Here is a 12,500-nt window from a genome sequence, read left to right on the forward strand (position 1 = left end):
TTTCTCTGGCTTTGCATCTGATTCTCATGCTGCGCTTTAAAGCTGTGTTAACAGCGAGCATTCGCTTATATGGGCTCCATTTAACAATGGTTTATCAGGCAAAAGGTGACACATTGTGTGCTCATTTGCATGTCATTTCCCAGAATCCCTTGCTGCAGTGGAAGCACTGTATGCTGGGGATAATGGTGAAAGGCGGGGTGCAGACTGGGTCTGAGGAAGGGACGCATTAGTCCGGAAACGTTACCTTTATTAGCTCTGATGCTGTGAATACTTTATTGAAGTTTTTTCAAACTCAAAACAAGTCTCCTGTGTGCTCCTCTTCTCCTCTATTCTGTGCCTATTATCAGGTCCAGCTTTGAGACGCCGGGACCACTGGAAGGTCAGCACCAGAAGCAGAATAATATTTATATACTCTTTACAAACAGTGGTGTGCCATTCATACCTACTATTGCTCCTATATATAGGCATATAGATACACACCTCGGTGCTGGCAGATATATAGGTATATTATATATCGTGTATATATAGGTATGTAGATACACACCTCGGTGCTGGCAGATATATAGGTATATTATATATCGTGTATATATAGATATATAGATACACTCCTCAGTGCTGGCAGATATGTAGGTATATTATATATAGGTGTATATATAGGTATATACACACCTCAGTGCTGGCAGATATGTAGGTATATTATATATAGGTGTATATATAGGTGTATATAGATACACACCTCAGTGCTGGCAGATATATATATATATATATATATAGGTATATTATATATAGGTGTATATATAAGTGTGTATAGATACACACCTCGGTGCTGGCATATATATATATATATAGGTATATTATATATAGGTGTATATAGATACACACCTCAGTGCTGGCCGGCTGAGCGGTCTTGAGAAGGTCAGACACGGCTCCCGCCAGGTTCTTTGCCGCGTGGAGAAGTTGTCGCCCGTTTCCACCCTCGTCCTCCATGAGAGCCGCGAGAAGCTTAACCCCGCGGGACATCTCCGTCAGGTTAGAGGAGATTGTGGTGACGGCACAGCCAACGGCGGTGTAATCTGTGTCTGCCGGGTCACCTGCACACAACCAAAACATGCTCTACTCTCTGTGCGCACAGCCCTCCCCCACCCCCCTCCCCATCCCCTTCTGTCCCGCGTCTCCCCCATCCCTCTCACACACCCCTCCCCCACCCCCGCCTCTCCCCCACACCCCTCCCCATCCCCTTCTGTCCCGCGTCTCCCCCATCCCTCACACACCCCTCCCCCACCCCCGCCTCTCCCCCACACCCCTCCCCATCCCCTTCTGTCCCGCGTCTCCCCCATCCCTCACACACCCCTCCCCCACCCCCACCTCTCCCCCACACCCCTCCCCATCCCCTTCTGTCCCGCGTCTCCCCCATCCCTCTCACACCCCCGCCTCTCCCCCACACACCTACCCCATACACTTCTCTCCCTTCGTCTCCCCCATCCCTCTCACACACCCCTCCCCCACCCCGCCTCTCCCCCACACCCCTCCCCATACCCTTCTGTCCCGCGTCTCCCCCATCCCTCTCACACCCCCGCCTCTCCCCCACACACCTCCCCCATCCCCTTCTGTCCCGCGTCTCCCCATCCCTCTCACACACCCCTCCTCCCCCGCCTCTCCCCCACCCCCTCCCCGCCTCTCCCCATCCCCTCCTCTCCCCCATCCCCTCCTCTCCCCGCCTCTTCCCATCCCTCTCACACTCCCCTCCTCTCCCCACCCCCCCCTCCTCTCCCCACCTCTCCCCCATTCCCACTCACACTACACTCCCCCACCCTCCCCTGCTCTCCCCATCCTCTCACACTCCCCTCATCTCCCCCATCCCAATCACACTCCCCTCCTCTCCCCCATCCCCTCCCACACTCCCCATCCCGATCACACTCCTCTCCCCCATCCCCTGTCCCCCATCCTCTCCTCTTCCCCACCCTATCACACTCCCCTCCTCTCCTCCACCCCGATCACATTCCCCTCCTCTTCCCCACCACCTCACACTCCCCTCCTCTCCCAGCTTCTCCCCCATCCTCTCACACTCCCCTTCTCTCCCTGCCTCTGTCCCATCCTGATCATACTCCCCTCATCTCCCTGCCTCTCCCCCACCCCGTCACACTCCCCATCCCCCTCACACTCACCATCCCCCTCACACTTCCCTCCTTCCCCCTGACTCTCCCCCATCCCTCAAACTGCCCCAACTCTCCCAGCACTCCCCCATCCAGATCACACACCCCTCCTCCCCCCCCATCCCCTCCTCTCCCCCATCTCTTTCTTACTCCTCTCCTTTCCCCCATTCCTCAAATTACCCTCTACTCCCCTTCCCTCTCACACTCCCCTCCCCTCCTCCATCCCTCTAACACTCCCCTCCTTCCCTCCCTCCACCACCCCCTCCTCAAACCCTCTCACACCCTCTCCCCCATCCCGATCACCCTCCCCTCCTCTCCCTTTCCCCCATCCCTCACACTCCCCTCCCCATCCCTCTCACACTCCCCTACTCTCCCCCATCCCCTCACTCCCCTCCTCTCCCCCATCCCTTTCTTACTCCCCTCCTTTCCCCCATCCCTCACACTACCCTCCACTCCCCTTCCCTCTCACACAACCCTCCCCTCCCCCATCCCTCACACGCCCCTCCTCCATCCCTCACACTCCCATCCCTCTCACCCTCCCCTCCTCCGTCCCTCTCACCCTCCCCTCCTCCGTCCCTCTCACCCTCACCTCCTCCGTCCCTCTCACCCTCCCCTCTTCCGTCCCTCTCACCCTCCCCTCCTCTGTCCCTCTCACCCTCCCCTCCTCCGTCCTTCTCACCCTCCCCTCCTCCATCCCTCTCACCCTCCTCTCCTCCATCCCTCTCACACTTCCCTCCTCCGTCCCTCTCACCCTCCCCTCCTCCGTCCCTCTCACCCTCCCCTCCTCCGTCCCTCTCACCCTCCCCTCCTCCGTCCCTCTCACCCTCCCCTCCTCCGTCCCTCTCACCCTCCCCTCCTCCGTCCCTCTCACCCTCCCCTCCTCTCCCCCATCCCTCTCACCCTCCCCTCCTCCGTCCCTCTCACCCTCCCCTCCTCCGTCCCTCTCACCCTCACCTCCTCCGTCCCTCTCACCCTCACCTCCTCCGTCCCTCTCACCCTCACCTCCTCCGTCCCTCTCACCCTCACCTCCTCCGTCCCTCTCACCCTCACCTCCTCCGTCCCTCTCACCCTCCCCTCTTCCGTCCCTCTCACCCTCACCTCCTCCGTCCCTCTCACCCTCCCCTCTTCCGTCCCTCTCACCCTCCCCTCCTCCGTCCCTCTCACCCTCCCCTCCTCCGTCCTTCTCACCCTCCTCTCCTCCATCCCTCTCACACTTCCCTCCTCCGTCCCTCTCACCCTCCCCTCCTCCGTCCCTCTCACCCTCCCCTCCTCTCCCCCATCCCTCTCACACTTCCCTCCTCTGTCCCTCTCACCCTCCCCTCCTCTCCCCCATCCCTCCCTCCCCTCACGTCTGTCCTCCCTGCACCCTCCGCTCTGTGTCACTCACCTGCGGTCAGGTTTACGACAGACGCGGTCCCGGCTGTGATGGCGTCCACCTGCGAGTGAATCTCATGTTTGGATTCATCCATCTTATTCTTACGCCAGGCCTTGGCAGCCTGTGTGTGAGGGAGAAACTGTGTGACGCGAGGCACAGGCAGGCTGTGTGTGAGGGAAAAACTGTGTGACGCGAGGCACAGGCAGACTGTGTGTGAGGGAGAAACTGTGTGACGCGAGGCACAGGCAGGCTGTGTGTGAGGGAAAAACTGTGTGACGCGAGGCACAGGCAGCCTGTGTGGGAGGGAGAAACTGTGTGACGCGAGGCACAGGCAGACTGTGTGTGAGGGAGAAACTGTGTGACGCGAGGCACAGGCAGGCTGTGTGTGAGGGAGAAACTGTGTGACGCGAGGCACAGGCAGACTGTGTGTGAGGGAGAAACTGTGTGACGCGAGGCACAGGCAGACTGTGTGTGAGGGAGAAACTGTGAGACGCGAGGCACAGGCAGACTGTGTGTGAGGGAGAAACTGTGTGACGCGAGGCACAGGCAGACTGTGTGTGAGGGAGAAACTGTGTGACGCGAGGCACAGGCAGACTGTGTGTGAGGGAGAAACTGTGTGACGCGAGGCACAGGCAGGCTGTGTGTGAGGGAAAAACTGTGTGACGCGAGGCACAGGCAGGCTGTGTGTGAGGGAAAAACTGTGTGACGCGAGGCACAGGCAGGCTGTGTGTGAGGAAGAAACTGTGTGACGCGAGGCACAGGCAGACTGTGTGTGAGGGAGAAACTGTGTGACGCGAGGCACAGGCAGACTGTGTGTGAGGGAGAAACTTTGAGACGCGAGGCACAGGCAGGCTGTGTGTGAGGGAGAAACTGTAAGACGCGAGGCACAGGCAGACTGTGTGTGAGGGAGAAACTGTGTGACGCGAGGCACAGGCAGACTGTGTGTGAGGGAGAAACTGTGTGACGCGAGGCACAGGCAGACTGTGTGTGAGGGAGAAACCGTGAGACGCGAGGCACAGGCAGCCTGTGTGTGAGGGAGAAACTGTGAGACGCGAGGCACAGGCAGACTGTGTGTGAGGGAGAAACTGTGAGACGCGAGGCACAGGCAGACTGTGTGTGAGGGAGAAACTGTGAGACGCGAGGCACAGGCAGCCTGTGTGTGAGGGAGAAACTGTGTGACGCGAGGCACAGGCAGACTGTGTGTGAGGGAGAAACTGTGAGACGCGAGGCACAGGCAGGCTGTGTGTGAGGGGAAAAGTGTGTAACGCGAGGCACAGGCAGACTGTGTGAGGGAGGCTACACACAGGAAACATACAGAAAGCACAAACACACACACAGTAGAGGGCTAAACACACACACACACACACACACACACACAGATATAAATACACACAGACAGTACAGAGGGCTAAACACATACACACTCACATACATACACACAGACACACAAATACATTGTCATGATAATATCATGAGATATTATGTAGGGAATACATTTGGTGTTTGAGGGGGTTAATGCTGGGCTTGAAACTGTCAGGACTGTTTCTTTGGGGTACTCTGAACTTCAAAAGGGACTTACTTGGGGTGGGGGTCCGTCCTGGATAGCCCACTCACGGGGTCAACTGTTTTAATCAAGTTCTATAGAGCTGGTCTGGGGAGAGCAGCTTCAAAGCTCCCTCAAGGAGGGGCGGCTCAGGCCGGTGCCACGAGGAACGGGTGTATTTACAGGAGGGGCGGGCTCAGGCCGGTGCCACGAGGAACGGGTGTATTTACAGGAGGGGCGGGCTCAGGCCGGTGCCACGAGGAACGGGTGTATTTACAGGAGGGGCGGGCTCAGGCCGGTGCCACGAGGAACGGGTGTATTTACAGGAGGGGCGGGCTCAGGCCGGTGCCACGAGGAACGGGTGTATTTACAGGAGGGGCGGGCTCAGGCCGGTGCCACGAGGAACGGGTGTATTTGCAGGAGGGGCGGGCTCAGGCCGGTGCCACGAGGAACGGGTGTATTTGCAGGAGGGGCGGGCTCAGGCCGGTGCCACGAGGAACGGGTGTATTTACAGGAGGGGCGGGCTCAGGCCGGTGCCACGAGGAACGGGTGTATTTACAGGAGGGGCGGGCTCAGGCCGGTGCCACGAGGAACGGGTGTATTTACAGGAGGGGCGGGCTCAGGCCGGTGCCACGAGGAACGGGTGTATTTGCAGGAGGGGCGGGCTCAGGCCGGTGCCACGAGGAACGGGTGTATTTGCAGGAGGGGCGGGCTCAGGCCGGTGCCACGAGGAACGGGTGTATTTACAGGAGGGGCGGGCTCAGGCCGGTGCCACGAGGAACGGGTGTATTTACAGGAGGGGCGGGCTCAGGCCGGTGCCACGAGGAACGGGTGTATTTACAGGAGGGGCGGGCTCAGGCCGGTGCCACGAGGAACGGGTGTATTTGCAGGAGGGGCGGGCTCAGGCCGGTGCCACGAGGAACGGGTGTATTTACAGGAGGGGCGGGCTCAGGCCGGTGCCACGAGGAACGGGTGTATTTACAGGAGGGGCGGGCTCAGGCCAGTGCCACGAGGAACGGGTGTATTTACAGGAGGGGCGGGCTCAGGCCGGTGCCACGAGGAAAGGGTGTGATCTCACCAGAGGCGCATGCGTGGAGAAAGCACGTGGGACCTCCTGTTCTGACCCGGTGGCCTCTCCAGGGAAAATCCGTAGCGTTTGGTAAGGTATAGGATGTTCTGTTTTACCCTTTTATTGTAACTGTATGTTTAGTTTGTACTACCTTTTCTGTACCCTGAGCACTGTATTGTTATATGTATTAAAACATTTAATAAGTAATGCGTTGGGCTCTGAAGGAACGGATTGCACGCGCTGGGGAGAATTGTTACCATTCGGACACGTGGCTACAAATAATTTGTGTGTTAACGTGCATAGTTTTCCTATAATAAACAGGGACCGGAGACCTTGGCGAAGATTTTAGTCTGAGATCTTTTATCATATCTGCATACCCCCAGGTGGTGGCAGTGGATGGTTATGATGTGCAATTGAGTAGGGGGTTAATACTAACTCGCTGGTTCCTTGCAGAGGAGAAAGGGGTTGCTAGAGTAGCCGAGTTCCCCTTTAGAGCTTTTTCCGTGAAGGAGAGACGTGAGTGACGCGGCTGATACAGGTCTGAGACGGAAGGAGCGCTCATCTATTAGGTCCGCCCCCCAGTGACAGAGCATCCGCCCCAGACACGCTGGGAACTACAGGAGGGTTCACCAGCAGCGCTCCGTAGCAAGACCAGCAGCGCTCCGTAGCAAGACCAGCAGCGCTCCGTAGCAAGACCAGCAGCGCTCCGTAGCAAGACCAGCAGCGCTCCGTAGCAAGACCAGCAGCGCTCCGTAGCAAGACCAGCAGCGCTCCGTAGCAAGACCAGCAGCGCTCCGTAGCAAGACCAGCAGCGCTCCGTAGCAAGACCAGCAGCGCTCCGTAGCAAGACCAGCAGCGCTCCGTAGCAAGACCAGCAGCGCTCCGTAGCAAGACCAGCAGCGCTCCGTAGCAAGACCAGCAGCGCTCCGTAGCAAGACCAGCAGCGCTCCGTAGCAAGACCAGCAGCGCTCCGTAGCAAGACCAGCAGGTGAAACTGTTCCATTCCATTACCGACTTCTGTTGCCTTCTTGCATCTGAAATCTTGTGAGTAGGGTCCTGATTTTACTACATCCGGACCTGGCGATCTCTCACTCATCCGAAACTCTTCATTTATGTTGTTTTATATATTAAATGAGCTTTTATTCATAATTAGCCTTGCTAGTGTTTGTATTGTTAGTCTTGTTTGTCCGTAGTGTTTTGTCCTGCCTGTAGTGTCTTGTCCTGCCTGTGGTGTCTTGTCCTGCCTGTGGTGTTTTGTCCTGCCTGTAGTGTCTTGTCCTGCCTGTAGTGTCTTGTCCTGCCTGTAGTGTCTTGTCCTGCCTGTAGTGTCTTGTCCTGCCTGTAGTGTCTTGTCCTGCCTGTAGTGTCTTGTCCTGCCTGTTGTGTTTTGTCCTGCCTGTAGTGTTTTGTCCTGCCTGTAGTGTTTTGTCCTGCCTGTAGTGTCTTGTCCTGCCGGTGGTGTTTTGTCCTGCCTGTAGTGTCTTGTCCTGCCTGTAGTGTCTTGTCCTGCCTGTGGTGTCTTGTCCTGCCTGTAGTGTCTTGTCCTGCCTGTAGTGTCTTGTCCTGCCTGTAGTGTCTTGTCCTGCCTGTAGTGTCTTGTCCTGGCTGTAGTGTTTTGTCCTGGCTGTTGTGTTTTGTCCTGCCTGTAGTGTCTTGTCCTGCCTGTAGTGTCTTGTCCTGCCTGTAGTGTCTTGTCCTGCCTGTAGTGTCTTGTCCTGCCTGTAGTGTCTTGTCCTGCCTGTGGTGTCTTGTCCTGCCTGTGGTGTTTTGTCCTGCCTGTTGTGTCTTGTCCTGCCTGTTGTGTTTTGTCCTGCCTGTGGTGTTTTGTCCTGCCTGTAGTGTCTTGTCCTGCCTGTAGTGTCTTGTCCTGCCTGTAGTGTCTTGTCCTGCCTGTGGTGTCTTGTCCTGCCTGTGGTGTCTTGTCCTGCCTGTAGTGTCTTGTCCTGCCTGTAGTGTTTTGTCCTGCCTGTAGTGTTTTGTCCTGCCTGTAGTGTCTTGTCCTGCCTGTAGTGTCTTGTCCTGCCTGTGGTGTTTTGTCCTGCCTGTGGTGTCTTGTCCTGCCTGTAGTGTCTTGTCCTGCCTGTAGTGTCTTGTCCTGCCTGTGGTGTTTTGTCCTGCCTGTGGTGTTTTGTCCTGCCTGTGGTGTCTTGTCCTGCCTGTGGTGTCTTGTCCTGCCTGTAGTGTCTTGTCCTGCCTGTAGTGTCTTGTCCTGCCTGTGGTGTTTTGTCCTGCCTGTGGTGTTTTGTCCTGCCTGTGGTGTCTTGTCCTGCCTGTGGTGTCTTGTCCTGCCTGTAGTGTCTTGTCCTGCCTGTAGTGTCTTGTCCTGCCTGTAGTGTTTTGTCCTGCCTGTGGTGTCTTGTCCTGCCTGTGGTGTTTTGTCCTGCCTGTTGTGTTTTGTCCTGCCTGTAGTGTCTTGTCCTGCCTGTAGTGTCTTGTCCTGCCTGTAGTGTCTTGTCCTGCCTGTAGTGTTTTGTCCTGCCTGTAGTGTCTTGTCCTGCCTGTAGTGTCTTGTCCTGCCTGTAGTGTCTTGTCCTGCCTGTAGTGTTTTGTCCTGCCTGTAGTGTCTTGTCCTGCCTGTAGTGTTTTGTCCTGCCTGTAGTGTTTTGTCCTGCCTGTAGTGTTTTGTCCTGCCTGTAGTGTTTTGTCCTGCCTGTGGTGTCTTGTCCTGCCTGTGGTGTTTTGTCCTGCCTGTTGTGTTTTGTCCTGCCTGTGGTGTCTTGTCCTGCCTGTAGTGTTTTGTCCTGCCTGTAGTGTCTTGTCCTGCCTGTGGTGTTTTGTCCTGCCTGTGGTGTTTTGTCCTGCCTGTGGTGTTTTGTCCTGCCTGTAGTGTTTTGTCCTGCCTGTGGTGTTTTGTCCTGCCTGTTGTGTTTTGTCCTGCCTGTGGTGTTTTGTCCTGCCTGTTGTGTTTTGTCCTGCCTGTTGTGTTTTGTCCTGGCTGTAGTGTCTTGTCCTGCCTGTAGTGTCTTGTCCTGCCTGTAGTGTCTTGTCCTGCCTGTAGTGTTTTGTCCTGCCTGTTGTGTTTTGTCCTGCCTGTTGTGTTTTGTCCTGCCTGTAGTGTCTTGTCCTGCCTGTAGTGTCTTGTCCTGGCTGTGGTGTTTTGTCCTGCCTGTAGTGTCTTGTCCTGCCTGTAGTGTTTTGTCCTGCCTGTAGTGTCTTGTCCTGCCTGTAGTGTCTTGTCCTGCCTGTTGTGTTTTGTCCTGGCTGTAGTGTCTTGTCCTGCCTGTAGTGTCTTGTCCTGCCTGTAGTGTTTTGTCCTGCCTGTTGTGTTTTGTCCTGCCTGTTGTGTTTTGTCCTGCCTGTGGTGTTTTGTCCTGCCTGTGGTGTCTTGTCCTGCCTGTAGTGTCTTGTCCTGCCTGTTGTGTCTTGTCCTGCCTGTAGTGTCTTGTCCTGCCTGTAGTGTCTTGTCCTGCCTGTAGTGTCTTGTCCTGCCTGTGGTGTCTTGTCCTGCCTGTGGTGTTTTGTCCTGCCTGTGGTGTTTTGTCCTGCCTGTAGTGTTTTGTCCTGCCTGTAGTGTTTTGTCCTGCCTGTGGTGTTTTGTCCTGCCTGTGGTGTCTTGTCCTGCCTGTGGTGTTTTGTCCTGCCTGTTGTGTCTTGTCCTGCCTGTAGTGTTTTGTCCTGCCTGTGGTGTCTTGTCCTGCCTGTGGTGTCTTGTCCTGCCTGTGGTGTCTTGTCCTGCCTGTAGTGTCTTGTCCTGCCTGTAGTGTCTTGTCCTGCCTGTTGTGTCTTGTCCTGCCTGTGGTGTCTTGTCCTGCCTGTGGTGTCTTGTCCTGCCTGTGGTGTCTTGTCCTGCCTGTGGTGTCTTGTCCTGCCTGTGGTGTTTTGTCCTGCCTGTAGTGTCTTGTCCTGCCTGTAGTGTCTTGTCCTGCCTGTGGTGTCTTGTCCTGCCTGTAGTGTCTTGTCCTGCCTGTAGTGTCTTGTCCTGCCTGTAGTGTTTTGTCCTGCCTGTTGTGTTTTGTCCTGCCTGTAGTGTCTTGTCCTGCCTGTAGTGTCTTGTCCTGCCTGTAGTGTCTTGTCCTGCCTGTAGTGTCTTGTCCTGCCTGTAGTGTCTTGTCCTGCCTGTAGTGTCTTGTCCTGCCTGTTGTGTCTTGTCCTGCCTGTTGTGTTTTGTCCTGCCTGTAGTGTTTTGTCCTGCCTGTTGTGTTTTGTCCTGCCTGTTGTGTTTTGTCCTGCCTGTTGTGTTTTGTCCTGCCTGTAGTGTCTTGTCCTGCCTGTAGTGTCTTGTCCTGCCTGTAGTGTCTTGTCCTGCCTGTTGTGTCTTGTCCTGCCTGTTGTGTTTTGTCCTGCCTGTAGTGTTTTGTCCTGCCTGTTGTGTTTTGTCCTGCCTGTTGTGTCTTGTCCTGCCTGTTGTGTTTTGTCCTGCCTGTAGTGTTTTGTCCTGCCTGTTGTGTTTTGTCCTGCCTGTTGTGTTTTGTCCTGCTTGTTGTGTTTTGTCCTGCCTGTGGTGTTTTGTCCTGCCTGTGGTGTCTTGTCCTGCCTGTGGTGTCTTGTCCTGCCTGTAGTGTCTTGTCCTGCCTGTTGTGTTTTGTCCTGCCTGTTGTGTTTTGTCCTGCCTGTAGTGTTTTGTCCTGCCTGTTGTGTTTTGTCCTGCCTGTTGTGTTTTGTCCTGCCTGTTGTGTTTTGTCCTGCCTGTTGTGTTTTGTCCTGCCTGTTGTGTTTTGTCCTGCTTGTTGTGTTTTGTCCTGCCTGTTGTGTTTTGTCCTGCTTGTTGTGTTTTGTCCTGCCTGTTGTGTTTTGTCCTGCCTGTTGTGTTTTGTCCTGCCTGTTGTGTTTTGTCCTGCCTGTTGTGTTTTGTCCTGCTTGTTGTGTTTTGTCCTGCCTGTGGTGTTTTGTCCTGCCTGTAGTGTTTTGTCCTGCCTGTTGTGTTTTGTCCTGCCTGTTGTGTTTTGTCCTGCCTGTAGTGTCTTGTCCTGCCTGTAGTGTCTTGTCCTGCCTGTAGTGTTTTGTCCTGCCTGTTGTGTTTTGTCCTGCCTGTAGTGTTTTGTCCTGCCTGTTGTGTTTTGTCCTGCCTGTTGTGTTTTGTCCTGCCTGTTGTGTTTTGTCCTGCCTGTAGTGTCTTGTCCTGCCTGTAGTGTCTTGTCCTGCCTGTAGTGTCTTGTCCTGCCTGTAGTGTCTTGTCCTGCCTGTTGTGTCTTGTCCTGCCTGTAGTGTCTTGTCCTGCCTGTAGTGTCTTGTCCTGCCTGTTGTGTCTTGTCCTGCCTGTAGTGTCTTGTCCTGCCTGTAGTGTTTTGTCCTGCCTGTAGTGTCTTGTCCTGCCTGTAGTGTTTTGTCCTGGCTGTAGTGTTTTGTCCTGCCTGTAGTGTTTTGTCCTGCCTGTAGTGTTTTGTCCTGCCTGTGGTGTTTTGTCCTGCCTGTGGTGTTTTGTCCTGCCTGTAGTGTTTTGTCCTGCCTGTTGTGTTTTGTCCTGCCTGTTGTGTTTTGTCCTGCCTGTTGTGTTTTGTCCTGCCTGTGGTGTCTTGTCCTGCCTGTGGTGTCTTGTCCTGCCTGTAGTGTTTTGTCCTGCCTGTAGTGTTTTGTCCTGGCTGTAGTGTTTTGTCCTGCCTGTAGTGTTTTGTCCTGCCTGTAGTGTCTTGTCCTGCCTGTGGTGTTTTGTCCTGCCTGTAGTGTCTTGTCCTGCCTGTGGTGTTTTGTCCTGCCTGTAGTGTTTTGTCCTGCCTGTAGTGTCTTGTCCTGCCTGTGGTGTTTTGTCCTGCCTGTAGTGTTTTGTCCTGCCTGTAGTGTCTTGTCCTGCCTGTGGTGTTTTGTCCTGCCTGTGGTGTTTTGTCCTGCCTGTGGTGTCTTGTCCTGCCTGTGGTGTTTTGTCCTGCCTGTAGTGTTTTGTCCTGCCTGTGGTGTTTTGTCCTGCCTGTGGTGTTTTGTCCTGCCTGTTGTGTTTTGTCCTGCCTGTAGTGTCTTGTCCTGCCTGTAGTGTTTTGTCCTGCCTGTAGTGTTTTGTCCTGCCTGTTGTGTTTTGTCCTGCCTGTGGTGTTTTGTCCTGCCTGTAGTGTTTTGTCCTGCCTGTAGTGTTTTGTCCTGCCTGTTGTGTTTTGTCCTGCCTGTGGTGTTTTGTCCTGCCTGTAGTGTTTTGTCCTGCCTGTGGTGTTTTGTCCTGCCTGTGGTGTTTTGTCCTGCCTGTGGTGTTTTGTCCTGCCTGTTGTGTTTTGTCCTGCCTGTGGTGTTTTGTCCTGCCTGTGGTGTTTTGTCCTGCCTGTTGTGTTTTGTCCTGCCTGTGGTGTTTTGTCCTGCCTGTGGTGTTTTGTCCTGCCTGTGGTGTTTTGTCCTGCCTGTGGTGTTTTGTCTTGGGCTCACATGTTAGTCTGTAAGATATCATTGGCATACTGCACTATAATGCTGTTTGTGTTTATTCCACATATCGTACGAACG

At 54.9% G+C, this 12,500-nt stretch overlaps 1 protein-coding gene across 1 annotated transcript in view; it reads right to left on the reverse strand.

Moving 5' to 3' along the window:
- The window catches only part of LOC142468757 (talin-1-like), a gene marked incomplete at both ends in the record, with an annotated part of 229,739 nt that overhangs the window by 202,717 nt on the left and 14,522 nt on the right, over positions 1-12,500 (reverse strand). The window contains 2 exons of the mRNA XM_075575267.1: positions 883-1,091; positions 3,541-3,649. Coding sequence (XP_075431382.1) covers positions 883-1,091; positions 3,541-3,649 — 318 coding nt within the window. The remainder of the gene's footprint in view (positions 1-882; positions 1,092-3,540; positions 3,650-12,500) is intronic.

Source organism: Ascaphus truei, chromosome 1 (assembly GCF_040206685.1).
Source record: "Ascaphus truei isolate aAscTru1 chromosome 1, aAscTru1.hap1, whole genome shotgun sequence".
Classification (NCBI taxonomy): Eukaryota; Metazoa; Chordata; class Amphibia; order Anura; family Ascaphidae; genus Ascaphus; species Ascaphus truei.